The sequence below is a fragment of the Sebastes umbrosus genome, chromosome 16 (assembly GCF_015220745.1).
Source record: "Sebastes umbrosus isolate fSebUmb1 chromosome 16, fSebUmb1.pri, whole genome shotgun sequence".
NCBI classification, from domain to species: Eukaryota; Metazoa; Chordata; class Actinopteri; order Perciformes; family Sebastidae; genus Sebastes; species Sebastes umbrosus.
This window is the reverse complement of record NC_051284.1, coordinates 31557934-31585431: the sequence shown is the minus strand read 5'-3', so window position 1 is coordinate 31585431 and position 27498 is coordinate 31557934. Positions and strand designations below refer to the sequence as shown.

The 27498-nt window shown below is 39.4% G+C and overlaps 2 protein-coding genes across 4 annotated transcripts in view; both read left to right on the top strand.

The window, feature by feature from the left end:
* Positions 1-2109: 2109 nt before the first annotated feature.
* Positions 2110-10696, top strand: LOC119504251 (spectrin beta chain, non-erythrocytic 5-like). Its single transcript, XM_037796290.1, has 3 exons — positions 2110-2413; positions 4202-4324; positions 9777-10696. Exons 2-3 carry the CDS (start codon positions 4211-4213, stop codon positions 10008-10010), a joined length of 348 nt encoding a protein of 115 aa, XP_037652218.1. The 5' UTR covers positions 2110-2413; positions 4202-4210; the 3' UTR covers positions 10011-10696.
* A 617-nt stretch (positions 10697-11313) lies between these two features.
* sptbn5 (spectrin, beta, non-erythrocytic 5) overlaps positions 11314-27498 on the top strand; it is a 59141-nt gene continuing 42956 nt past the window's right edge. For all 3 annotated transcript variants that reach the window (XR_005210527.1, XR_005210526.1, XM_037796268.1), the window contains exons 1-20: positions 11314-11568; positions 11720-11877; positions 11979-12207; positions 15215-15301; positions 15388-15495; positions 15625-15709; positions 16458-16591; positions 17837-18057; positions 18135-18273; positions 18921-19055; positions 19158-19246; positions 20004-20157; positions 20997-21200; positions 23143-23349; positions 23463-23622; positions 23972-24108; positions 24188-24400; positions 26015-26167; positions 26647-26777; positions 26868-27128. Coding sequence is in view for 1 of the 3 variants with exons in the window: in XM_037796268.1 (XP_037652196.1) it covers positions 11425-11568; positions 11720-11877; positions 11979-12207; positions 15215-15301; positions 15388-15495; positions 15625-15709; positions 16458-16591; positions 17837-18057; positions 18135-18273; positions 18921-19055; positions 19158-19246; positions 20004-20157; positions 20997-21200; positions 23143-23349; positions 23463-23622; positions 23972-24108; positions 24188-24400; positions 26015-26167; positions 26647-26777; positions 26868-27128 (3149 nt within the window). In the remaining 2 variants the exon portion in view is untranslated. The remainder of the gene's footprint in view (positions 11569-11719; positions 11878-11978; positions 12208-15214; positions 15302-15387; positions 15496-15624; positions 15710-16457; positions 16592-17836; positions 18058-18134; positions 18274-18920; positions 19056-19157; positions 19247-20003; positions 20158-20996; positions 21201-23142; positions 23350-23462; positions 23623-23971; positions 24109-24187; positions 24401-26014; positions 26168-26646; positions 26778-26867; positions 27129-27498) is intronic.

Genomic DNA, 27498 nt, shown 5'->3' with positions numbered 1-27498 from the left:
AAAAATTAGTAAAAAATATGTGAAAATTATCAGAAAATTATGAGTGAAATATGTGAAAGAAATTAGTGAAAATGTCCGAAAAATATCTGATAATTCTTAGTAAAATAAATTTGAAAAACTAGTGAAAAATATCGGAAGAAATGTAAAAAAAAATATCTGAAAATCTGTATTAAAATATTTTTAAAGAATTAGTTGAAAATATCTGAAAATTATTTGTAAAATGCGTTTAAAATAATTGATGAAAAATATCCCAAAAAATATCTGAAAAGTCATAGTAAAATATGTTTAAAAAATTTGTGAAAATATCTCAAAAATATGTGAAATATCTGAAAATGATTCGTAAAATATGTTTAAGAAACAGTGAAAATTGTCCAAAAAAGATGTGAAAAATATCACAAAATCCTTAGTAATATATATTAAAGAATTAGTGAAAAATATTGGAAACATTCTTGAAAAATATCAGAAAATTTGTAGTAAAATATGTTTATAAATTAGTGAAACATTTCCGAAAAATTATCCGAAAATTATTAGTAAATAATAAATACATTACAAGAACATTGACACCGGACAAAAACAACTCCTCGCCCTCCATGTTCCTGAAAATAACGAGACGTCTCCGGCCGCGTCGGTTCACGTACATCCGGCTTTGTCCATCTTCTTCTTCTTCTTCTTCTGTTGAGTTTTATGGCGGTTGGCATCCATACGTGTTGCGTTACCGCCATCTGCTGGACTGTTCTTTGCTTTTTTTAATCTAATTTAAATACGTGCAGATCGCTCAGGAGCACTGAGATGCCGTTTGCTCGGCGGCGCAGTTGAAGATGCATTTGAGGTGTTTTGAGAATTACACGGTTTCTCTGTGCAGGTTGAGCGGCTGCAAAAGCTGCACAATCCTTTAGTGAGTTCGTCCCTCTGCCTCTAAAATGAGCTTTCAGCATTCAGTCTGAACACACCTTCAGCACCAAATCCAGTTTATCATTAACTTCCACAGGAATTCAAGTCCGATGTCAAAGCTGCTTTAAGACGTCGCCCCGTCAGTGCCTGTTCACCTCCAAGCCTTTCCAGATAAAGATGAGTTTGGTGATTCCTCAAAGAGAAACTCCTTTTATTTAGATCTCTGCATGTTTTATAGCGTTGATGTCTCGGTGCCTTTTTCAGTTCAACAGTCGTGTTTTGATGCTTTCTGTTCTCATGACGGGACTGTGGTCGTCCTCGAGGATCCAGCAGCTGGACGGCTTCTGTTTCGTGCCTTTAACATGCAACGTAAAGAGTCTGTAGAGTCATCAGTCCTCTCCTATTAATACAGGACTTTAGTGAATCAACTCGTAGCTTTAAGGAGAGCAGAAGACAGATCAGGAGACATTCAGTGTCCTGTGTGTGAAGACACTTCTCTCAATCCGACTGTACATTCAATGAAAGAACTCAGATTATAAATCTTCATTTATCTGAAATTGTAAAGGTGTTTTTTATTTTTGTGTCTTTGATGTATTTTGTATTGTCGTTGATTGAACGTGTCACCGGTCAGAAGTCTGTTCTGATGATGTTTCATCCTGTTGTCAGAGTCAGGACTAATAAAGTTTATTCTAACACATGTACTCAACATGTTCTGATGGTTTACAACGTTTATATTTCTACTTTTCCTTCACGACGACTCAAAAAAGAAAATATTGATGTTTATTTCTCCCGTTACGTTTATTTAACAGCTAAATATTTAATATTAGCAACATTTACTCTCCGTCTCTGAAACATCTCTCTGATATTGTACCTCTAGAGCCTCCAATCACAGTTTATCATCTCTAATGTCTGATATCTGGATTCAGCCAACAACACAGCAAGACGACATTTAGATGTGGAGCTTTAACCCACTGCTAGCGTTAGTTAGCCTCCAGTCTTTCCTTTGTTTAGCCTCCAGCTAACACCGTGACCTCATCATGACCTCATCATGACCTCATCATGACATCATCATGACCTCATCATGACCTCATCATGATGTCATCATGACCTCATCATGACCTCATCATGACATCATCATGACATCATCATGACGTCGTCACTAAAAGTGAACTAAACACTAATTAGACACACTGAAACGTTAACCTAAAGAGTGTGTGTGTGTGTGTGTGTGTGTGTGTGTGTGTGTGTGTGTGTGTGTACATACTGTCAGTTTGAACTTTGACCCCTGCACCTGCTGTCAGGTGAGCGGAGCTGCTCATGCTGTAAATCCAACGGCTTCAAAGTTCACACACACAGTTCTTCTTCTATGTTATCGTCTGGTCCAGAGACAGAAACATTCAGACTGTATGTTGCTGTATGTTTAATATATATTACTGTATGTTTATTCCACTAACCCGTCTTTGGATCTCTCACTCTGTCTGAGATTCTACAGCTGAGACCATAAGGAGGACGAGCGCTGAAGGTAAGAGATCCAACTGTTTGTGCTTGTCTGAGTGTGTTGAAGTGCAGCTCGCCGCCGCAGGTTTAAGTGCCGTCCGTCGCTTCCCTTTCCGTCTCCCTTTGTCTCTTTATGCGTCTTTTGTTCTTTCCTAAGTGTGTATAGATCTGTGAGTGTTTGTAGTTCTGCAGGATTTGAGTGTGCATCTCAGCTTCCTGTTGACGGGATCATGTGTTTTATATATTTATATATTTATATTTATATACATAATTAGTCTTTTTAAAGTGGTTAAAGTATTAGCGGTATAGTTAGATGTTCAGATTCACTCTCATGTTCAACAGGAAGCTACAGCGAGCAGTTGTTAGCTTAGCTTAGCATAAAGACTGGAAACGGAGGGAAACAGCTAGCCTGGTGGGAAGTACATTTACTCTAATACTCTACTAAAGTACCATTTAATGGTACTTTATACTTCTACTCTACCACATCTTATATGGAGGACCACAAGAGTCACGTAAATAATAATAAAACATTTAACTGTTTAAATAAAAACTATTGTGTTTACAAATGAATTTATTAATCTATGAATAAAAGGACTAAATTATAAAATAATGAATTATTTGAAATTTTAATGGGCAAAAAAAATAGATATAAAAATAATTTACAAATGAAATAATAATCAAATCAATAAATAGTTCAAATTTAAAAAAGGATAGATAAATTATTAATTATTATTAAAATAATTCAAAAATACATAAATAAATAATGGAATTTAAAATTATATTTGAAATGCAGTTTAAAAAATTTGCATTTTACTTTATGAATTCATTAATGTATTTTTTAAATGATACTTATTGACTGTTTTGTGATGTTTTGTAAATCCCTACCATAATTTGAAGTATTTATTGATAAATTAATATTTCATTTGTAAATTCTTTTCATAATTCTTTTTTTTATTGCCCATTAAAATGTCAAATAATTAATTATTTTGTAATTTAGTCCATTTATTCATAGATTAATAAATACATTTGTAAACGTGACTCTTCTGGTCCTCCATAATCTCAGTGGGAAATATTGTAATTTTAACTGAATTTAATTTATTTTATAACTTTACAAATTAAAATTTGACAAACAAAACAAAGTTTAAAATATGACACATTGAAAAAAAAGTAAACTATAAACGGTACGTGAATCTTAATATAATTCGATGATGGTGAGGACACAGTATTCAGATTCTTTACTCAAGTAAAAGTACTAATACCACAGTCTAAAAATACTCTGTTGTAAGTAAAAGTAAAATCAAATCAAGATAAGTGTCACATTATTCTAGAAAATTCATAAAACTTTTATTAAAACAGTTTTTAATAATGTAAACGTAATGATTTAATCACCTGTTAATATAAAATAAGACTTTTAGGGTTTAGTAACAGACACAGATGAGCTGGTGAGATGAGGGTTGTAGAGCAGTAAACACATCACTGACTGACGTCTACCTGCTTATCACCACTCAGGTATTTTTAGTGTAGTGTTGTGTTTCAGGTGAGACTCTCACCGTCAGCACAATTTACTGCTGACTCAGCGAACATGAAAGGTCAATCAGCTGACAGCACATGGTCAACACATGACCGTCCAATCACAGGAAACGCTCATTCATGAGCAGTAAAATGAACCTAAAGTATACAAGTACTCATTTGAAGTAAAATGTACTTAATGTACTTAAAGTAAAAGTATTCGTGTGCAGTGAAATGTACTTAAAGTAAAAGTATTCGTGTGCAGTGAAATGTACTTCAGTCCTGTGTGTGTTTGTGCTTCCAGCCAATCAGGATGGAGGGCGAGGAGGACGGGGCGGGGCGAGTCCGGGAGCTGCAGGAGCAAAGGATGATGGTCCAGAAGAAGACCTTCACCAAGTGGATGAACAGTGTCTTCACTAAGAACGGGGTGAGACAGGAACGATCAGAACTACTCACCTGTAGTGGTTAATCACACCCAGAACTATAGTATTCAGGTCCTTTACTGCAGTGAAGGTACTAATACCACACTGAAAATACTCCACTACATGTAAAAGTCCTGCTTTCAAAACCTGACTGAAGTAAAAGTATGTGATCAGCTAAATGTAACTAAAGTAGTCTACCGTAAAAGTATTTATTGTGCAGTAAAATGTACTTAAAATACTTAAATTGAAAATATTCATGTGCAGTAAAATATACTCTGTGAGAACCTCGTCTCTCTCGTTTCCAGCTGTGTGACGATGTATTTCCAGCTGTGTGACGATGTATTTCCAGCTGATCTGAGAGGACTTTAAAGAGTTTATTTAGCTTCAGAAGGACGAAGAGATTTTCCAAAACTTTAGTGTGACTGAGAGATTCATCTCAAACTGATTTCAGACAGTGCTGGAAAAACTAAAAACATTCACTCACTTAAGTTGAGTTTGTTTGAGGTACTTGTACTTTACTGGAGAACTTCCACTTTGTATTACTTTATATTTCTACTCTAATACATTTACAGCTATCGTCACTAGTTACTAAAGATATGATTTAATATGTTGCATTTTTATAGATTAAACAACCCGACAGGACATACAAGAGTTACATTATTATTATTTATTTATTTTATTAATAATAATAATAATAATAATAATAATAATAATAATAATAGTAATAATAATAATAATAACAACAATAATAATAATAATAAAAATAACAATAATAATAATAATAATAATAATAATAATAATAATAATAATAATAATAATAATATTTTTTTATTTTTTTATTTTAATCATTTTTAATGTTGTGTTTTGAACGCATCACAAGTACTTTTATTTATTTTGCTGCTAATACTTTTGTTCTTTTAGTTCAGTAACATGTTTGGATAACGGACTTTTACTTGAAGGAAGTACTTTTATTATTGGTGCTATAATATTAATAGACAGAGCAATTAGTAAACTAATCCAGACTCCGATTTCATGCATCTCTCTAAGTTCTCATACAGAAATAGAAATAACAGCTATGAACAAGGACAACAAAGGACTGTTATGTATACAAGTAGTGGAAGAATAGGTGTTTATATAAAATATTTTTAAATATATATAAATCACCAATATCCAAAAATAAAATAAGAATAAAATAAAACGTCTATGTGCAAGTCAAGCGTTCTTTAAGTGTAAACAATAGAAATAGTGCAAACATGCATACAGTACATGGACTGTATGATTATGTACAGTATGTATACACGTCTATATAGTACTGTATGTACAGCATGTAGGATTTATATTGACAGTGACAGATGATATTTATTAAAGACGTCAGTGCATTAAAGACTGTTAGAGGGTCAGGGATGATGTCAGCGTTATCTGTTATCAGTGGGAGTCACGTTCCTGCCTGATAAGCAGCTGTTAGCTGCAGCCTGTCGGCTCACACACAAACATTATACATTAAACAGACATTATGAATCATCAGTGGTGATAACGTGATGATCTCAGCCTCCACGCTCTCTCCCAGGTTAGAGAATATAGATATGAAAGTGTTGTTGCTCTGCAGCTCTGACAGATTCCAGGCGGTTCACGTAGTCTGATTTCATGTTTTCTCTGATAACTGGATGCCAGCTGTTGGCTGTTGAACACGGAGGCCTGCTGCTGCGCCTCATTCCCAGAATTCCTCTGGGATTTCTGCAGGATGGCAGCGGGGAGAGAAAAATGCACGTTTTCCATCCACACTGAGGTCCAACGTGAAATCTCTCTGGACACTCTGGGGTTCATGACGTGAGGAGTGTTGAGCTTTTAAAGTGTGAACATCTTTTGGACTAAATTACACTTTTTTAATGAAAATAAATAAATAAATAATAAATAAATGAATTAATAATAAATAAATAATGAATAAATAAATAAATAAATAAATAAATAAATAAATAATAAATAAATAAATAAATAAATACATAAATAAATAAATAAATAATAAATACATAAATAAATAACAAAACAAACAAAGACCTCAAAAAATAATTAAAGAAAAGAAGATGAAATTATTCCCCATAATGACATCAAATATAATTAAACAGTTAAATTAATTAATAAACTGATATTTTGTGAATTCTAAAATATTGAGAAAATTGTACAGAGTTTATTTGTTTGGGGTTTTATAATGCTATTTCAGTTTGTAAACTGACGTGAATCCTCAATTAAAACGTAAATAAATGACCTGTAGTCAAATATGGAGGTCAACAAAGTCCTTTACTTTAGTAAAATATAAGGTAACGATACTTTACTCAAGTATTTCCATCAAAGTAAAAGCAAATAATGTACTTTTATTACACTAAGTGTATCTGACTGCTAGTTTCTTTGAGATTCACAGATTTAGATTTATACATGATCATGTTGTAAAATATGATGTATTGTTATAGTTTTGACTACCTAACATTATATTTAGATTTTATTTGTTTACACATATAAAAAGGTACAAGTTGATATTACATAAACAACAACAACAACAAATGTGATGGAGAGGTGAAACCCCTCAGAGGGGCCGGATGAGGAGACACTCAGGAACAGGAAATCAAACCAAGGTATTTCTATAAAAGGCTGTTCAGATAGCCCAGCTTCCTGTTTCATGAATATAAACTATCAATAAGACAGAGTTCCCAGAAATCCCACAATTCAGTGTTACACCCAAACACATCACTCCACATCAGTTTGAGCTTCTTTTAAAGCCAATTAATTGTCTCAATGGCAGAAATCCAAAATCTAATCACACCCAGTGTTTCCACTAAAGAGCCATTAAAGATTTCCTGCTTACAGACAAACAGCAGCACAGTCATGTACGGAGGACCGAACCTGCCAAAATAAAAAATAAATAAATTACTTGATAAATAAATAAATATGTCATTAAATGCAGCAAAATTATTATTAAAAATAAATGTAGCCATTAATTAATTGATAAAATGTAATTTAAAATAGGTAAATAAAAAATAAAGTAAATGCAAAAAAATAAATACAATACATTTAAAAATTAATATAAAATAAATTCATAAATAAAAGGGAAAATTCCAAAAAGTCAAATTTGATCAATTAATTAATTAATGGCTACATTTATTTGTAATATTATTTTCACTGCATTTAATGACATTATTTATTTATTTATTTATTTATCGAGTCATGTATTTATTTATTTATTCACTTATTTTTGTTTTTGGCAGGTTCCGTCCTCCAGAGTGATGGAGATGAAGGGTTCACATTGATCCTACAGCTTAACAGCCTTGAACTCATTTACTGTCATCTCGTCTTTAAAGCAGTGAGAACGATGCTAGTGCAACAAACGTTCACATGAACCTTTTCTTTTTTAATTTTTTACTTGACTAGGCCTACACCAAAGCAACATAATGTATTAATTGTAATAAGCCTTGACTGTTCGTACCCTTTTTTAATGGTTGCAACAACTGAGAATAATAATAATGATAATAATAATAATAATAATAATAATAATAATAATAACACAAAAATATAAATAAAGAAATACAAATTATAAAATAAAAAAGATACATTTAATATTTTAATTTATTATAACAATAATAATAATAATAATAATAATAATAATAATACAAAAGGGTATAAAGTGAAAGGACCCCCCTCCCAAAATAAATAAATAAACAAATAAGATAAAAAACAAATAAATTCACATTAAACAAATGATGGACGTTCAGGTTTAAAATAAAAGATCCAACTTTCCCATATTTTCAAAAAGTTGTCCTGTTGCATGGAGATGGTTATTCTTTCCATTCTATATATTATAAGTAATATCACTCCAATCCTGTAAATTGAAGAAAATATTTTAATTTTTGAAACATATTTTTTTTGTGGAATCTGAAAGACTTTGAGTAATATATTCATCTCAGGTATATTTCTGTTTAATTTGAATTCAGCTCCTCCTTCAGACTAGTTTGTTGTCAATCAATCGATGTTTCAGTTCGTTCTTTTAATAATTGATTCAGTTTACTGTTTATAAAATGTATGAAATTATGAAAGGCATTTATCTCCATTGTCCTAAAGACAAAACATGATTTCAGGATAAAATATAGGTTTGAAAAAATGAAAATAAATATGTTCTTCAGACAGAGGAAGATGTACTGGGCTTGGTTATCTGGAGAGGCTTGTTTTTAGAGGACAGGTATCAGCGGGTTGTTGTCTGTGGTCGTGGAAGAGTAAAGAGTCGGTGGACGACATGGTGGACAGTTTCCGTACATCCTCTGAGTATAAAGTATAAAGTCAACGACACGCCTCTAATATTGGGAGGAATTTGTCCACTTGACGAGCTGCTCTTAACGCTAAGATGTTAGGTGACCTGCAGATAACCAGGATGTCCTGAAGCAGATTGGACGCAGACTGGACGGAGACGTTATGTAAAACACTTCAGGGGGAAGAACTGGACTCTCAGGATGATTTAAAGGAAGTCAGCCTTTTGACTGTGAACTTCCTGTCAGTCACAGAGCTGTAAACAACGCAGTCTCTTTACATCGACTCCCACACCACATATGCAGAGCTGGAAGAAGTATTGAAATCCTTTACGTCATACAGTATATTCACCCATTGTAGGGCTGTAACGTTTATGTCCAAAATGATAATAGCGATTATTAATATGATCAATATTGAGATTGTGATTATTTATCAGGATTATTCATAGATAGCGCTGCTTTCACTTCAGTGTTGTGCTAAATTCCAAGCAATATCTATAGTGGTTATTTGCATAAAAACACACAATTCAAATTATTAGGAAATAAAAGATTGTATTTATATTGAAATATTTGCTTTGACTAAAATTAAAATCTTTGCATTAGTAGATTTAATTATAAATCATAAGCTGCTTAGAAACCGGTCATATTTTTCTCTCTATTATCCATTTTATAATTCTGTGAAAACATCTCCCTCAAACATCTGGATTTATTCAAGTATCTCACCAAGAACAACATTTTATAAGATTACATTTGAACTCATTATGATAACGTTAGAATTTACCATTGCCCAATACACATTTTTACTGAGCAGAGCTTCAACGCACCATAATGTAACTCAGTTGAACCTCCGTTAACGGAGCTCTTCAGCTCTGTGATGACTCTGAGCAGCATCATGGGAATGAATTACACTATAATAAGTGTCTGATTAAGTTAGTTGTTCCAGATGTTTTAAGGTTGTTCCTCCGCGGCTCTTTTTGGACTTACAGTTGTGACAAATTGCAGCTTCATATCTTCTTCTCACACACTGAAGCGAGAGACTTCCACACAGTCGATCATGTTCATTTAATTGTGGGAAGCCAAAATCGTGATCACGATTAAATATCTGATTAATAGTGCAGCCCCTAACCCGTAGTGGAGTTTGGTCTTTAACGGTGTCGACCTCCTGTAGGAGAAGGTGGAGCTGACCGACGTCTACACGGAGCTGAAGACCGGAGTCGTTCTGATTCGTCTGCTGGAGCTCATCTCCAGAGAGACGCTGCCTCCGCCCAGCCGCCGCAAACTGAGAGTCCACTGTCTGGAGAACAACAGCATCGCCATCGGCTTCCTCAAAACCAAGGTAATGACCATAACCATAACCATAACCATAACCATAACCATAACCAAGGTCATTCAGAGTCCTTAACACCAAGGGAACTCACCTGTCCGTGTCAGCAGTATATAAAGTCATTAAAATGATTAATGAGTAATGAAGATATTTTAGTTTTATTATAATATTTCGAGTGTGACCAAACTCCAGACTGAAACCTGCTGAAGTACTGTACCTGTCTGTCTCTGGATGAGTTACATGTGTATTTAGTGTTATTGTATTTGGCTCCATCTTGTGTTGGTGTTTCAGCATTACAGCTGAATGAACAAAATAAATATATGTCTAGCAGACAATTTTTGAGAGAACAAATTAAATTCCTTCTCCTGCGACAGACTGACCTCCAGTCTGTTCCAAAGAGTATTAGTGGTTTTAATTAATACTAATCACCTTTTATTATCTGTTCAGAATGAACCTTAAAGGAAGATTTGTCAAGTATTTAATCCTCTTATCAACATGGGAGTGGACAAATAAGCTGCTTTATGTAAATGTATGTATATATTTATTATCCATTTTTTACCAATGGATTCTTCAGGTTTATTAGTTTAATATGATACCAGTATCTTCACGCTAGCTTCAAAACTCAGCCACTAGAACCGCAACAAAAAAAGCAAATTGTGTTAAAGGGACTGTTTTTTACTTTTTACACTTATAAATCTACCGGGTCGGTTTCACATGCGCGCTCACATAAGTGCTCACGTGTGTCTCCGCTGTTCAGACTCAGACTCCAACACAAACTCCAGTGAAGCACCAAAACCTCTTGGTTGTATCTAGTGAAGCTGTTAAACAGTGTTGGCCGCGGTCGGAGGACGCGGGGGAGACCGTAGCTTTGGTCTCCAGGACCGGAGTCTCTGCTCCTCTGCTCCTCGTCTCCTCTGCCTGCCTTCACTCACACACCACGCTCCTTCTCTCTCTCTCTCCACCTCTCACGTGCATGCTGCTCACTCCACACTGCAGAAGAGTTAGTTTAGCTCTGAGAATATCTAGTGAATGTTCAGTGGACGTTTGTGCAGAAATAACTGCTGCAGCTCCTCCAGACCAACAGAGGTTTCCCGTGTCTTGTGAAGTGACGGGGCTCCGCAGAGAGAAACGTTATCGTCTCCCACCAAAACTCCGGCGTCTCCCCCGTTCCCTCCGGCCGCGGTCGGGAGGCTGAGGCGGGAAAAGCCAACACTAGGATCAGCAGTGATTCATGGAGAGACCTTGGTCTGGTCAGCTAACATTACTGCCAAGCAGCTGAAATATAGAGTGATATTGTGCTTTTAGCTGACGTGTGTCTCCTCACTGTGTTGAGCGATGCTCCTTCATGTCTATGTAGAGCGAGCACAAGCGCGAGCAAGACATTTCTGAAAGTTACTAACAGTCCCTTTAATGCGTTAAAGAAATTAGTGGCGTAAAAACAACTTTGTGTTAACGCGTTATTATCACGTTACATTTCGTTTAAAGTGATGTGATGAGAGATCACTGTCTCTCCTGTCAGATTCGGGTGGATCTGATTGGTCCAGAGAACGTGGTGGACGGGGACCGTACGCTGGTCCTGGGTCTGCTGTGGATCATCATCCTCAGGTTCCAGATCGGACCCATCAACCTGGACGAGGTAGGGAACCAAACCTCTTCTTCTTTTCTTTTTCTTTAATTATATTTCCTCTCCTCCTTTCCTTTGTCCTTTCCCTTTCTTTCTCTTACTTCCTCTCCTCCTCTCCTCCTCTCCTTTCCTTTATCCTCCTCTCCTCTCCTCTCCTCATCAGGCGGGGGGTGGAGCCAGCGTGGCTCACCGCTCGGCGAAGGAGGCTCTGCTGATCTGGTGTCAGAGGAAAACATCTGGATACGACGGCGTCGACGTGCGCGACTTCTCGTCCAGCTGGAGGAGCGGACTCGCCTTCAACGCCCTCATCCACGCACACCGGTAACACACACACACACACACACACTTTTTTATCTATTGCCCATCCAGTCTGCTCCATCCTCTCTCTCTCTCTCTCTCTCTCTCTCTCTCTCCATCACCAGGCCTGACCTTTTTGACTACCGCCGTCTCCATGGCGACGACCCCCGCCGTAACCTGGAGCACGCCTTCTCTGTGGCAGAGCAGCAGCTGGGGATCATGCAGCTGCTGGAGGTGGAGGACATGGTGGTCCCCCATCCGGACGAGAAGTCCATCATGACCTACGTGTCCCTGTACTACCACTACTTCTCCAGGATGAAGCAGGGACAGACGATCCAGAAGAGACTGGCCAAGGTCAGAACCAACACCTAGAACTGGTCCACTAGAACACACAGATCACAGATTGGTACCTCACTGGATAGCTTCACTCCACTTCATCCAAACCTCTGGATGTCTGTAGTGAACTATCCTTCAGTGAAGTCAGTCAGAAAGAGAGTCGGACAATATCAGAGAAGCGTTTCAGAGACGGAGAGAAAGGGTTGATAATAGTTTAGCCTGTAGTCCCTTCATGACTTCCTCTAATCCGTCAGGTTCCTCCTCCTCTTCCCCCTTTTCCCCCTCCTCCTCCTCCTTCTCCTCCTCCTTTTCCCCCTCATCCTCCTCCTCCTCCTCTTCCTCCTCCTCCTCCTCCTCCTCCTCCTCCTCCTCCTCTTCCTCTTCCTCTTCCTACTCTTCCTCTTTCTCCTCCTCCTCCTCCTCTTCCTCTTCCTCTTCCTCCTCCTCTTCCTCGTCCTCCTCCTCGTCCTCCTCCTCCTCCTCTTCCTCCTCCTCCTCCTCCTCCTCCTCCTTCTCTTCCTTCTCCTCCTCTTCCTCCTCTTCCTCCTCTTCCTCCTCCTCCTCCTCCTCTTCCTGTCAGTCAGAGTGGATTACTGCTGGATTAGATCCACCTGCTAACAGAGCTACAGTGATCCTACGTGATGCCAGTATCGTCACACAACCTTAAAAATCACACGTCCGTGGTAGAGCTGTTTCCTGTCAGTAGGTCAGGTGACCGTGGTAGTTCTGTTTCCTGTCAGTAGGTCAGGTGACCGTGGTAGTTCTGTTTCCTGTCAGTAGGTCAGGTGACCGTGGTAGAGCTGTTTCCTGTCAGTAGGTCAGGTGACCGTGGTAGTTCTGTTTCCTGTCAGTAGGTCAGGTGACCGTGGTAGAGCTGTTTCCTGTCAGTAGGTCAGGTGACCGTGGTAGTTCTGTTTCCTGTCAGTAGGTCAGGTGACCGTGGTAGAGCTGTTTCCTGTCAGTAGGTCAGGTGACCGTGGTAGTTCTGTTTCCTGTCAGTAGGTCAGGTGACCGTGGTAGAGCTGTTTCCTGTCAGTAGGTCAGGTGACCGTGGTAGTTCTGTTTCCTGTCAGTAGGTCAGGTGACCGTGGTAGAGCTGTTTCCTGTCAGTAGGTCAGGTGACCGTGGTAGAGCTGTTTCCTGTCAGTAGGTCAGGTGACTCTCTGTCCTGTGCAGGTCACTGCGGGGCTGCAGCCACTAAGCTCATCAGATCAGATCACTCCCTCTGAGACGCTGCAGCAGAGTCATTCACAGAGCTGACCGCTATACTGAAGCTTCACACCTTCAGTCTGTTTCAGCTCAGTCTAAACTGAACTACGGAGGATGTCGCTGTGGATTTAAGAGGCGTTTAATGTGTCAGTTGTCTCTGTTGGGTTGGTGGTAATCTCACGTGTGTACCAGGTAAACCAGGTGTGTTACCTGAGGTCACATAACAATGGTTCAGGTGTGTCACAGGTACGTGTGTGCATATCTAGCAGCCTACGAGGTTACAGTATCTGTAGTGGGTGATTCCAGGTGTGTCCAGGTGTGCAGAGGTTTGGCTTTCCAGGTTTAAATTGGTGGTAACAGATGTGCCGGGTGTGTCAAAGGTATATAGAAACATCGCTAGCAGTCATAATGTATGCACCAGGTGCGTTCCAGGTACGTTAGATGTTTTCAAAAAGACCTTTCAGGATGTAACAGGTGTGTTTCAGGTGTGGTCGAGGGATTTAGAAAAATCTCCAGGCGTGCTTCAGGTGTGGTCGAGGGATTTAGAAGAATCTCCAGGTGTGTCCAGGTGTGCTTCAGGTGTGGTCGAGGTATTTAGAAGAGACTCCAGGTGTGTTCCAGGTGTTTAGAGGTTTCAGTAAAGTCTTATGCTTGAATTTGAGTTAACACAGGTGTGTCCAGGTGTGCTTCAGGTGTGGTTGATTTATCTGGAGGCATCCCCAGCAGTTATTACTGTATGCACCAGATGTGTCCAGGTGTGTTCCAGGTGTGTTTTTTAGGCTTAAATCGGAGGCAACAGGTGTGTCCAGGTGTGATGAAGGTATCCAGAAGTACCTGTAGTGATTTCCTGTCTACATGTTCTAAGGATGTGTTTGGTTCAGGTCTCTTTTGACTGACAGGATTTATCATCAGTAGGTAAAAGGTGTGTTCCAGGTGTGTTCCAGGTGTGTTCCAGGTATTAGCTGGGTGATGTGCTGTAGGTGTGTATGTGCAGGGGTAACAGTATGTCAGTGGGAGGAAGTCTCAGTGGTCGGTGGGTGAAGAGACAGTACCGGAGAGAATCTTCCACCAGATCCCACCTCAAGGTTTGTTCTGTGTGTCTCTACAGCAGCTTCCGCAGTAAAGATGTTGTTTTTGAAAGGCTGAACGCCGACAAATACGGATCGAAGCAAACATATTTCGTTAGATAAAAACATGTTGTGAATTCTGGAAATGATTACATCTATCTTTTTTCAATAAATGTCGACTTTTAGACGTTACTCTGGAGTTATTGGAAATGTTTGAATCACACGAGTTAGAAACAATCCTTCGCAGCCGCCACTGGAATCTAACTCTACCAGGGCCGTCAAAGTTAACGCGATAATAACGTATGAACGCAAACTTTTGATTTTTAAGTCATAGCTACAGTGAAGATATAAAACTAGAATGAATAAAATGATTTGTGAGAGTTTTTGTCTGAAAAAACGTCTGAAAATTGTCCGCAAATATCCGAAAAAAAAGTCTGAAAATTGTCAGAAAATGTACGAAAAAAAAAGTCTGAAAATTGCCCAAAAGAACGGCAGAAGAAAAGTCCGATCCTGGTATCATATGAAACTATAAAACCTGATGAATCCATCGGTACCAACCATGTCATACTAGCTAATCATGAAGGAGGTTAAATAACGCTCCAAACTTTGTCGAGGAAAAACTGTCATGTCCATTTCCAAAGGGGTCCCTTGACCTCTGACCTCCAGATCAGTGAATGTAAATGGGTTCTATGGTTCTATTTAACTGGAAGTTTAATTTATAACGAACATAATCCTCTCTGTGTCCTCAGATAGTCGGGATGCTGATGGAGCTGGACGACATGAAGGTCCAGTATGAGAGGCTGGTCTCAGATCTGCTTCACTGGATCAAAACCAAGGTAACAACAACAACAACAGTGTTGACGTTTGGATGTGAGGAAACGATGGTTAACTCGTTGGTTATTGTCTGACTGACTGACTGAAGGTGCTGCAGCTGAACGACAGACGATTCCCAAACTCTGTGAGGGAGATGCAGAAGCTGATGACGGCGTTCAAGACCTACAGAACGGTGGAGAAACCTCCTAAATATCAGGTACGACCACAAGAATCTCACGTTCACCTGCTCAGCCCTCAATCTCATTTATTTCCTTCTTAGTGTTTTATTTTCTCTCTCTATATTTACTACTTCTTTCTCTTTGTGTCTCCGTCTGTCCGTCTGTAGGAGCGCGGGGCGATTGAAGCTCATCTGTTCAGTCTGAAGACTCAGCTGGCAGCCAACAACCAATGGGCTTACAATCCTCTAGAAGGTAGAAAACACATGCAGAGCTACAACACATAGACACACATTCACATGCACACACTGTCTGTTAGATTATTCAGTGATTTTTACAATGCTGCGTTCACTGTCTCCAGTTCACTGTCTGGGAGCGTTAACTTAGCAGCTACGATGCTGCGTGTAGTGTCGCGGACATGCAGCCACTTTCCCAGTAAAAGTCTCCACCGCACACTTAGTTTAGTTTAGCAGGTTGTCAGCTGTGTGTCTGCCCGGCGGAACGTTAGCGAGTGTCCAACAAACAGTGTGTGTATTTGTGCTACGTTAGCAGCGCAAGCATTGCCGGAGGCTTTGTGCTCGCCGCCGACGCCGCCACACGTAGTCTGAGTAACTTTAGTGAGTTTCCAACAGACCGTGTGTGTGTGTTGGTGGTGAGTGTGAGGTTGTTGGTGGCGTTCTAGCTGTGATCGTAGGTGTAGCAGTGTGTGTACAGTTTATTTGTCGGTGAATAAATGCTACGAAACTACAACTCCTCCGCTACGCTCAAGCGAGCTGGAGAGACCGGAGATGACTTCCTGTATCCTGCAACTCCGGCTCCGTCTCTTAAGGTGGTGCTGTTAAGGTGGACCAGCTTTTCTCCTTAAAGATACGAGCCGCTCCTCTGAGCCGCTCAGCTTTTGAGTTAATTATTAACATTTCTTTTAACCGATAGCGTTAATCGGTTAAAATGCTTAATGTCGGTTAACGGTTAAACGGTTAATTATTGACATCCCTAATTCTAGGTAAAACCCTGAGCGACTTAGAGAAGAGCTGGGTTCAGCTGGAGAGAGCCGAACATGAGCGAGAGCGAGCCCTGCAGGAGGCGCTGCTCCGCCTGGAGAACCTGGAGCAGCTCGCCCAGAAGTTTGAGAGGAAGGTAACAACGTCGCCCCTAAAACACTACTCTTTCAAAATAAAAGACATCCTTATACAATTACAAACTTCCCGACATCTATGAGTATTTCTTTCTCTTAGTTCCTCCGTGTCTTTCAGTGATGTTGCTCGGTACGCGTCCTGCGTCTCTGACACGTTCAAATCTAAAAGGAAGCAGTAAACTCGCTATCAACGCGTTCAGGGGACGTAAATAAAAAATAAATGAATAAATAAATAATGACTCGATAAATAAATAAATGTCATTAATTATAGCAAAAATAATATTCAAAATAAATGTAGCCATTAATTAATTGATAAAATGGAACATAAATTGATATTTCTGTTTTAATTTGCTTCTTTATTTATTCATATTTGTATTGATTCTCTTATTTAATTAATCTTTGGTTAAATTTTCCCTTTTATTTATTTATGTATTTGTTTTATTCATTTTTAAGTTAATTTATTTATTTTTGCATTTTTTGCATTTATTTTTATTTAAGTTTGGGGAAATAAACAGGGAAGAAAATACAAAGGGAAAATTCTGCAGAAATAAATAAATGCAAAAATACATAATTAAATACATTAAATGTATGAATACAAATAAATAAATAGTAATCATAATAATAAATACAAAATAAAGTTATTATTTTTTGTATTGTTTCCTTAAGAAAAAAGACTACAGCAACCTCAACCACAACAAATAATATGTACATATAACTACTACTAACTGTAAATTGAAAAACAAACTATCAAAACCAAGAGAGAGAAAAAGGTCATAATATTAATAATAATAAAATAAAAAATATGAATAAAGAAATACAAATTATAAAATAGAAATACGATAAATTAAATATTTAAATTTATTGATAAAAATAAATAAATAAATAGTAATCATAATAATAAATAACTATAAATAAAAAAATATAGTTCTTCTTGAAAGTATATTGATATTCTGATTTAGTAAAATGTGTGAATATAACCGTGATTATAACCATATAACATTAAACACGAGTTTAACACTATAATTTGTCAAAAAACCCTGATTTTATTGGGGACCCAGTCATATTTCTTGGGGACTCACTGGTCTTTTTACATTTGACCCTGACGGTGAACTTGAGCTTCAGTTGCATAGAAATGAAGTTTCTGTTTGGCATCACCGGCCCGACATCAGTTAAATGTGGAAGCAGGGACAGCTGCATCTGTGCGTATCTTAAACTGGACCAACAGTTGGTTTGTCTCCGTGTCTCAGGCGGCGCTGAGGGAGGGCTATCTGGAGGACACGCTGCGTCTGATCCGGAGACAGGACCTCCGAGCTCTCTCCACCCTGGAGGAGGCTCAGGCGGCCGGCCGCCGTCTGGAGGCGCTGGCCACCGACGCCCTGGCCAGAGAGCCGCGCTTCGCCGCCCTGAGAAACATGGCCGACACCGTGGAGAGAGGAAACTACCACAGCAAGGAGCAGATCATCAGGAGGTGAGCCGAGACGACATTTAAAAACTAAATCAAACTACTGTTCATGTTTACTGAATACACTTTATGTGTTTTGTAAGAGAGGAGAACATCAGCCAGCGATGGAAGGACCTCCTGCAGCAGCTCCAAGAGCAGAGGGGGCTGCTGGGAAATGTAGTTGAAAACCTCAGCGTCCTCCGAGACATCGAACTCGTCTCCCAGGAACTGAAAGAACTACAGGTGAGTTTACACTGGAACTAATAATTATTATTATCATAATTATTATTATTATTATTATTATTATTATTATAATAAATTAAAATATTGAATTTATCTTTTTTTATTTTATAATTTGTATTTCTTTATTTATATTTATTATTATTATTATTATTGTTATTATTAATAATATTATGACCTTTTTCTCTCTCTTGCTTTTGCTTGCTTGAGGAAACAATAAAAAGCATGATTTAAAAACTAACTTTATTTTTTATTTATATATTATTATGATTACTATTTATTTATTTATTTTTATTAATACATTTAAATATTGAATTTATCATGTTTTTTATTTTACAATTTGTATTTCTTTATTTATATTTTTTATTTTATTATTATTATTATTATTATTATTATTATTATTATTATTATTATTATTATTATTATTACCTTTTTCTCTCTCTTGCTTTTGCTTTCTTAAGGAAACAATAAAAAGCATGATTTAAAAACTAACTTTATTTTTTATTTATATATTATTATGATTACTATTTATTTATTTATTTATATTAATAAATTAAAATATTTAATTTATCATATTTTTTATTTTACAATTTGTATTTCTTTATTTATATATATATTTTTTTATTATTATTAAAAAATCTGTCTCCCAGTCCCAGGCAGGCTCCTCTGACCTGGGGAAACAGCTGGCGGAGGTGGAGTCTCTCCTCCAGAGGCAGGACCTCCTGGAGGCTCAGATCTCAGCTCACGGTGAAACCATCGGCTCCATCAGCAACGCGGCGCTGAAGGTACGGCGGTCACGGTGTTTATATATATCGTCGTACCGCCACCAGGTGACGTTTTAGGAGGAGGTGCTCTGTGAGTGGTTAATGTGTGTCTCTTCCTCTCAGGTGAAGGTCAGAGACGGTCAGCAGATTCAGAGCAGAGTGAGAGCTCTCGACTCTCAGTACAGATCTCTGATGTCCCTCAGCAGCAGCAGGTTTTATTCTCTCTTCTTCATCATTATTATCATCTTCATCATTATCATCATTATCATCATTATCATTATTATTATTATAATTATTATTATTATTATTATTATTATTATTATTATTATCATCATTATTAGTATTATCATCATCATCATCATCATCATCATCATCATTATTATCATTATTATCATTATCATTATTATCATTATTATTATAATTATTATTATAATAATAATAATGATAATTATTATTATCATTATTATTATTATTATTATCATTATTATTATTATTATTATTATTATTATCATTATTATTATTATTATCATTATTATTATTATTATGATTATTATGATTATTATTATGATTATGATTATTATCATTATTATTATCATTATTATTATTATTATTATTATTATTATTATTATTATTATTATTATTATCATTATTATTATTATTATAGAGAAGCTGATCGTTCACTAAACAACTGATATGAATATATACAGAATCACTCCTTTACACAAACATCTCTCCTCCTTGTTTCCTCTCCTCTCCTGTCTCCTCCTTTCCTTTTTCCTCCTCTCCACTCCCGTCTCGTTTCCTCTTCTCCTCTCCTCTCCTCTCCATTCCTCTCTTGTTTCCTCCACTCCCCTGTTGTTTCCTCCTCTCCTCTCTCCTCCTCTCCTCTCCTCTTCTCTCCTCCTCTCCTCTCTCCTCCTCTCCCCTCCTCTCCTTCTCCTCTCCTCCTCCTCCTCCCCCCTCCATCAGGAGGAGACAGTTGGAGGCCCAGCTGAGGCTGTTTGAGTTCTTCTATGAGGCTGAGGAGTTGGAGGCCTGGCTGTATGAGCGCTGGTTGAGGCTGCAGACGGCCGGACTGGGACGAGACCTGAACCACATCCAGCTGACCCAACACAAACACAAGGTGGACCTCACAACCACATGAACTCACAGCTGACAGATAATTCATTCATTAACTCTTAAGTGGAACCCAAAATAGATTTAACAGAACTTTATGAGCTTTCACCGGTTTTCTTGGATTTAGATTTTTTTCTGATATTGATCAAAAAACTGTACCATTTCTCCACAGAGGAAAAAAACTTCTTATAATTATATTATAATATTATAATGCCTTGATCTGAAGGAATTTGGCGTTCAAATATTTTACTGAAATCAACTAAAACAACAAAAATAAAAAAAATCTTTTATTTTCACATTTATATATTTTTAAAACTATATATATATATATGTATATATATATATATATATAATTTTTTTTTTTGCATATAAATGCATATTCTGCATATTTTTTTTATTTTATGTATTTATTTATTTTTATATAATGTAATTCATTTATTTTTACAAATAAACTTCCCTGGACTTTTTTTTATTTAGTTTAACTAAAAAACTGGAGGAGGCTCAGGCGGCCGATTTATTAAATGTATCCCCTAAAAAAGGGATAAATTCAATAAATTACATTATATAAAAATAAATAAATACATAAATTAAAAAAATAGAGTAGTTTATATGCAAGAAAATAAATATATATTTTTAAAAATATATAAATGTGAAAATAAATAAACATGCTTATAAATATTTTGTTATATAACTTTATATTTCCGTATTTATTATTTAATTTATTCATCTTTACATACCACATTTATTTTCTTTTTCTTCTACAGGTTTTTTCTTCTTTATGGCACTCCCATTTCTCCATACTATTGATTAGTATACGTGTAAATCAGTGTGATTGCTTCCTGTCAGGTGCTGGAGGCGGAGCTCCAGGCCCAGGAGTCTCTGTACCAGGGGGTTCTGGGTCGAGGTCAGGACCTGCTGTCCAAACAGAGTCAGCAGAACCAGCGAGCCATCCAGAAGTGGATCCGAACCCTGAAGAAGCAGTGGAGCCACCTGACCGACGAGGCGACGGGACGCCGCAACAGACTGCAGGCCGCCGCCGCCATCAAACAGGTAACCAAGGAAACGCCATCAAAACCAAAACAATGAAGATTATTTCATCTGTTTGTCTTTAAAGGGGACACATCCTGCTCCTATCCAGGTTCATACTTCCTCATCCTGTCTGTCACAATAAGACGATATGAACCGCTCCGTTTTAGCGCCTGTCTCTTTAAGAAGCCCAGTCTGCTCTGATTGGCTGGCGGTATATTCTAATAATAAGATTTATACGCCCTCAATTTATCTTTGGAGTCATTATGTTATTAAAAGGTACAACTCAACAGAAAAATAATAAAGGTAAACGTCATTTATTTCAGAATGATATTGTTTGTGTGCCTAAAGTGGTGGACACACTACCCGTATCAGGAGCGTGTGACGGCTGCGTGGCGTGTGGTTTTTTATTTCGGCGTCCATGTTAACAGGTTAGAGTGGACACACAGCAACAGACAGTGAAGGTGATCTATTGACAGTATATGGACATCATATCAGCTACATAATACAGATTACATGTCTAGACATCTGTAGAATATGTCACAGACAGTGAAGGTGATCTAGTGACAGTATATTAACTTCATACCAGCAAGACTTTACTACAGTTTCGAGGTTTATCTGTAGAATATGTTACGGAGATGAAAAAAGGTAAGTTAAGTAAACTTATTTTTAAATCAACACTTCCTGCTTTCATTTCAAAATAAAAGCCCTCAGAGGCGTTTTTTCTATAGACAGAATCCCTTCATTTGTTAACACGAGGCTTTTATTCTGAAATATGAGCAGTCAGTGCTGTGGAACAAGCAGTCACTTTGAGAGCTCCAAGAATTGATAAAGTTTGGGGTTTAAATCAACACCTCCTGCTTTCATTTCAAAATAAAAGCCCTAAAGCGGGTTTTCTTTGCACAGAATTCCTTCATTTGTTAACACGAGGCTTTTATTCTGAAATATGTGCCGGACAGTGATGTGGAACAAGCAGTGACTTGGAGAGTTCCATAAATGAATACAGTACGTAGTTTTAATTGTGGATTATTACTATTATTTACTAATTACCACACGTTTCTGAACCTTTCTCTGTCTGAAATAAATATGAATTATATTTATCATGAAGTTAAATGACCATTAAAAGGCAAACTCTATGCAGAAAGAAAGAGCTGACAGCAGCAGCAGAATCACAGCTGACAGGTAGCCAACACGCGTCTAGTGTGAACACCAGACTCCTGCATCACGCAGCCACCACGCGATACAGACGCCACGTGCTCCTGACGTTGGTAGTGTGCCCACGGCTTTATGTTGTCAATTACTGGAACAACCTTGTAAAAGACCTCAAGTGGAAGAACATCTGGACCCTACAAGTATCTTTTGACAAACAAAATAAGAGAAGTATCCTTTAAAATCATCCACAGATATCATCCAGCAAGTCATTATCTTGTTAAGATAAACAGGAACATCAAACTGTTCATTCTGTGATGTACTGTTACCATAGCAACAGGCTGTGGAAGGACTTGAGTAGATTCATTATTGATAATATTGACCCTGATTTTATTCTATGTCTACAGAATGGTTTGTTTGGTTTCCATAAAGGTAACAGTAAAGAAGATTATATTATTAATCTGAATATTCTCTTAGCTAAATTTCATAAACATATATATCCAAATTTAGTAAATCTAAACCTTAATTTTTTTGTATTTGAACATGAAACCAAACAAAACATTAAATGGATTTTGTCCTCCGAAAACCTGTTCAGAGAATTATTCTGCCTCCACTTAACGCTCCGCCCAATAAACACGTCACCATGGTTACTGACAGAGAAGAGGGATGTAAATATATATATATATATAAACACTCTGGTGATGTCACAATTATGCTTTTTGATCATCCAATCGGGCATCTTGGTGCGTCCCCATAAACCACCGCCACACTCTGATCCTCGGATCTTCACCCGGCTAACTGCTCTCCCTCCGTTCAGTACTTTGCAGATGTGGCGGAGGCCGACTCCTGGCTGGGCGACAGGAAACCGCTGCTGACCAGCGAGGATCACGGGAAGGACGAGTCGAGCACGGCGGCGTTGCTGCAGCGCCACCTGCGGGTGGAGAGGGAGATGGCGGCCTACGCCTCGGAGATGAGGAGACTGGCGGAGCAGGCGAGGAGCGCCGCTCAGCTGACGGCTCTGACTGTGAGTACAGACTCAACTCGTATGTTCTGCGTCGATGGAGCTGCGAGAAGTTTGGTACAAAAATATATTTAATATTTCTGAAACATGTTGCCGCTGCCCGTCTTCCTGCGCAGGCGGAGCCTCAGCAGAGTAAGATGATCCCGTACAGCGACTCGTCTGGAGACGAGGAGCGTCCGGGAGCGGTGACATCACCACCGCCACGTAGCGCCGGAGGTGGGAGGGGCTCCGGGCGCGAAGACAGCAAGGCCAAGATCCGCTTCAGATACAGCAGAGGTACTGGAGGTCTGCTCTGTGTCGCCGTCACGCAGCAGGGCATGATGGGAAATGACACAAACATTAAACATTTGGTCAACATCCAGAGTGGATTTTCAGAACTATCAGAGTTAGTTTAATTTCCTGTCAGTCAACTCTTTTTGGGATTAGTTTACACTCATTTATTTTATTTTATTAATGTTTTTATTTATAGAGGAACAGCAGCTTCTCAGCTGTACCAGAGTTAACTACGAGCTCATTTACATCTGTAGTCACTGTCAAATTCACTTTTATGCCACTCATTAAAGTGAATGAGAGTGAACTTTTCCTTTTGAAATGTGAACTGTAATTTGAACTAAACTGATTTCAGGTCAGTTTCCGTGGGATCGTAATGAGATCGTGACCATCGTCGGCACCGAGCCGGACGGAGACCGAGTCGTGGCCAGAGACGGCCGAGGAAACCAGCAGCTCGTCCCCAGAACCTACCTGAGCCCGCTGCCGGCCGCCGTACGATCAGTAATCAATAACATCTCAATCTGATCAGTTATCGGTGACCGTTTTAATCAATGTCCTCCTCTCTGCTCAGGCTCCTCCCTCATCCCCGCCCGTCTCCACCAATGGCGCTCCAGAGAGCCCGAGCAGGAAGTTGAGTCGTCCGCGGCGCAGCCGCTCGATGCGTCGCGGCACGGCTGAGATCCAGACAACGTGGCTGCCAGACCCTCAGTACCAGAGAGACACCGTGGAGACCACGCAGGCCGGACTGGACCGGGACTACAACTCCCTCTACAACCTGGTCAAGGTGAGAGGGGCAGCGCGGGAAGTAAAAGGAAAGGAAACAAGAAGAAAGGAAAGGAGAAGAGAGGAAGCAAGCGGAGAGGAGAAAAGGCGAGGAAAGGAAACAAGTTGAGAGGAAAGAAGAGGAGAGGAAACAAAAGGAGAGGACAGGAGAGGTGAGGAAAGGACACAAGAGTAGAGGAGAGGAAACAAAAGGAGAGGACGGGAGAGAAAAGGAAAGGAAACAAGAGTAGAGAAGAGGAAACAAGTGGAGAGGAGAGAAGAGGAGAGGAAACAAAAGGAGAGGACAGGAGAGAAAAGGAAAGGAAACATGAGTAGAGAAGAGGAAACAAGTGGAGAGGAGAGAAGAGGAGAGGAAACAAAAGGAGAGGACAGGAGAGGTGAGGAAAGGAAACAAGAGTAGAGAAGAGGAAACAAGTGTAGAGGAGAGAAGAGGAGAGGAAACAAAAGAAGAGGACAGGAGAGGAGAGAAAAGGAAAGGAAACAAGAGTAGAGAAGAGGAAACAAGTGAAGAGGAGAGAAGAAGAGAAGAAACAAAAGGAGAGGACAGGAGAGGTGAGGAAAGGAAACAAGAGTAGAGAAGAGGAAACAAGTGTAGAGGAGAGAAGAGGAGAGGAAACAAAAGAAGAGGACATGAGAGGAGAGAAAAGGAAAGGAAACAAGAGTAGAGAAGAGGAAACAAGTGGAGAGGAGAGAAGAGGAGAGGAAACAAAAGGAGAGGACAGGAGAGGTGAGGAAAGGAAACAAGAGTAGAGAAGAGGAAACAAGTGTAGAGGAGAGAAGAGGAGAGGAAACAAAAGAAGAGGACAGGAGAGGAGAGAAAAGGAAAGGAAACAAGAGTAGAGAAGAGGAAACAAGTGAAGAGGAGAGAAGAAGAGAAGAAACAAAAGTAGAGGACAGGAGAGAAAAGGAGAGGAAACAAAAGGAGAGGACAGGAGAGGTGAGGAGAACATAGAAGAGGAAAGGAAACAAGAGTAGAGAAGAGGAAACAAGTGGAGAGGAAAGAAGAGGAGAGGAAACAAAAGGAGAGGACAGGAGAGAAAAGGAAAGGAAACAAGAGTAGAGAAGAGGAAACAAGTGGAGAGGAGAGAAGAAGAGAGGAAACAAGGAGAGGACAGGAGAGGTGAGGAAAGGAAACAAAAGGAGAGGACAGGAGAGGTGAGGAGAACATAGAAGAGGAAAGGAAACAAGAGTAGAGAAGAGGAAACAAGTGGAGAGGAGAGAAGAGGAGAGGAAACAAAAGGAGAGGACAGGAGAGGTGAGGAGAACAGAGAAGAGGAGAGGAAACAAGAGTAGAAGGGAGAAGGTGAGAGGAAACCGGAGGAGAGAAGAGGAAATGAGGAAATGAGAGGAGAGGAGAGGATGATGGAGGAGGAGATGGGATGATGGAGGAGGAGGAAAAGAAGAGGATGAGGAGTAACGGAGAGCAGGAAGAGGAGAGGAGATGGGAGGATGGAGGAGGAGGAGACAGGAGGATAGGAAGAGGAGAGGAGATGGGAGGAGACAGGAGGATAGGAAGAGGAGAGGAGATGGGAGGATGGAGGAGGAGGAGAAACGTAGTTTGATAGTGCAGCTTCTATGAGATGATGTACATCTTCTGTTCGGTGTGTGTCTGCAGTCGAAGATGCTGCGTCTGCAGGAGACGCTGCGTCTGCATCGGTTCTACAACAGCTGCCAGGAGTTTGAGTCGTGGATGGAGGACAAGGAGAACGTCCTGAACACCTTCAGCAGCGACGCCGACAACCTGGGAGTGCTTCAGGCTAAATACGAGGTGAACGCCTGGAGACGGCTTCTGTGTTGAATTAGCTGAGGTGACACCGAGCGGACAGCTAGCGGATGTGAATGCACCCACCTGTCACTCAAAGGCCACATCCTTAATTATGCCGAACTTTAAGCCTTAAAGGGCCTGTTAGTAAGAATCATAATGTCTTGTTAACAGCTTCACCTGTGTCCGTTAAGTCAACTAAAGTCAGCGTCCTGTTGCTGGCGCTTGTGCTCGCTCTACATAGACATGAAGGAGCATCGCTCAACACAGTGAGGAGACACACGTCAGCTAAAAGCACAATATCACTCTATATTTCAGCTGCTTGGCAGTAATGTTAGCTGACCAGACCAAGGTCTCCCCAAAGCTACGGTCTCCCCCGCGTCCTCCGACCGCGGCTAACACTGTTTAACAGACGGGCTTCACTAGATACAACCAAGAGGTTTTGGTTATAATATTCCAATTTTCGATCTGACTTCCTGTTCCAGAACTTCCTGACTGAGCTGGCGAGTGGGCGTGGCCAGTTGGATGACATCATGCGAATGGCGGAGGAGCTGGTGAAGAGCGGACACAGTAAACAGAGAGAGATCCAGGCCAGACAGAGGAGGGTTTCCACCAGGTACGAACAGGAGACGCTGACTGGGAGTGAACTGGTTAAAGATCCCAGCTGCAGCTGATCTGGTGTCCCCGTCCCTCGTGTCTCTTTCAGGTGGGATCGGATCCAGCGGCTGAAGGACGAGAGAGGACACGAGCTGCTGAGCACGGCGGACGTTCGGTCCTTCCTGCAGAGCTGCGAGGACGCCCGGGCTCAGCTGCAGGGTCAGCTGTCCGGCCTGGACGTGGTGGACGTGGTAGACGTGGGCTGCAGCTCCTTCACCCTGCTGGCCCAGGAGCAGAACCAGACCCAGACCCTCCGAGACATCCAGACCCTGGAGGCCAAGATCGCCTACCTGAAGAGCGTCGCCAAGATGTACGGGACACCTCATTTACTGGACACGATTTGATATCATCATCATATCGCCTTTATATCAAAAAACATCAATCAAGTCATTTCAGATTGTTGCTGTAAGAGGTTTTTCACCTGATGGATCCTTGGTGCTAGATCTGTATTTGAGTCTATTAAGAACAGTAAGAAGCAGACTGTAACTATGACAACGGCTGCTTCCTGCTCTGGTTTTAAACCTCTGGTTCGGGCCTGAAATGGACCAGGAACGTTCATGGAGGACGACCTGAAAGCTGCATTGTTCTGATATGAAAGTTTAGAGGAGCCGTCAGCCGGCCGGTTTGGTGTTTTTCATCCTAACCGTATCTTGAAGTCCTCGACGTCTGTTTCCTGTGTT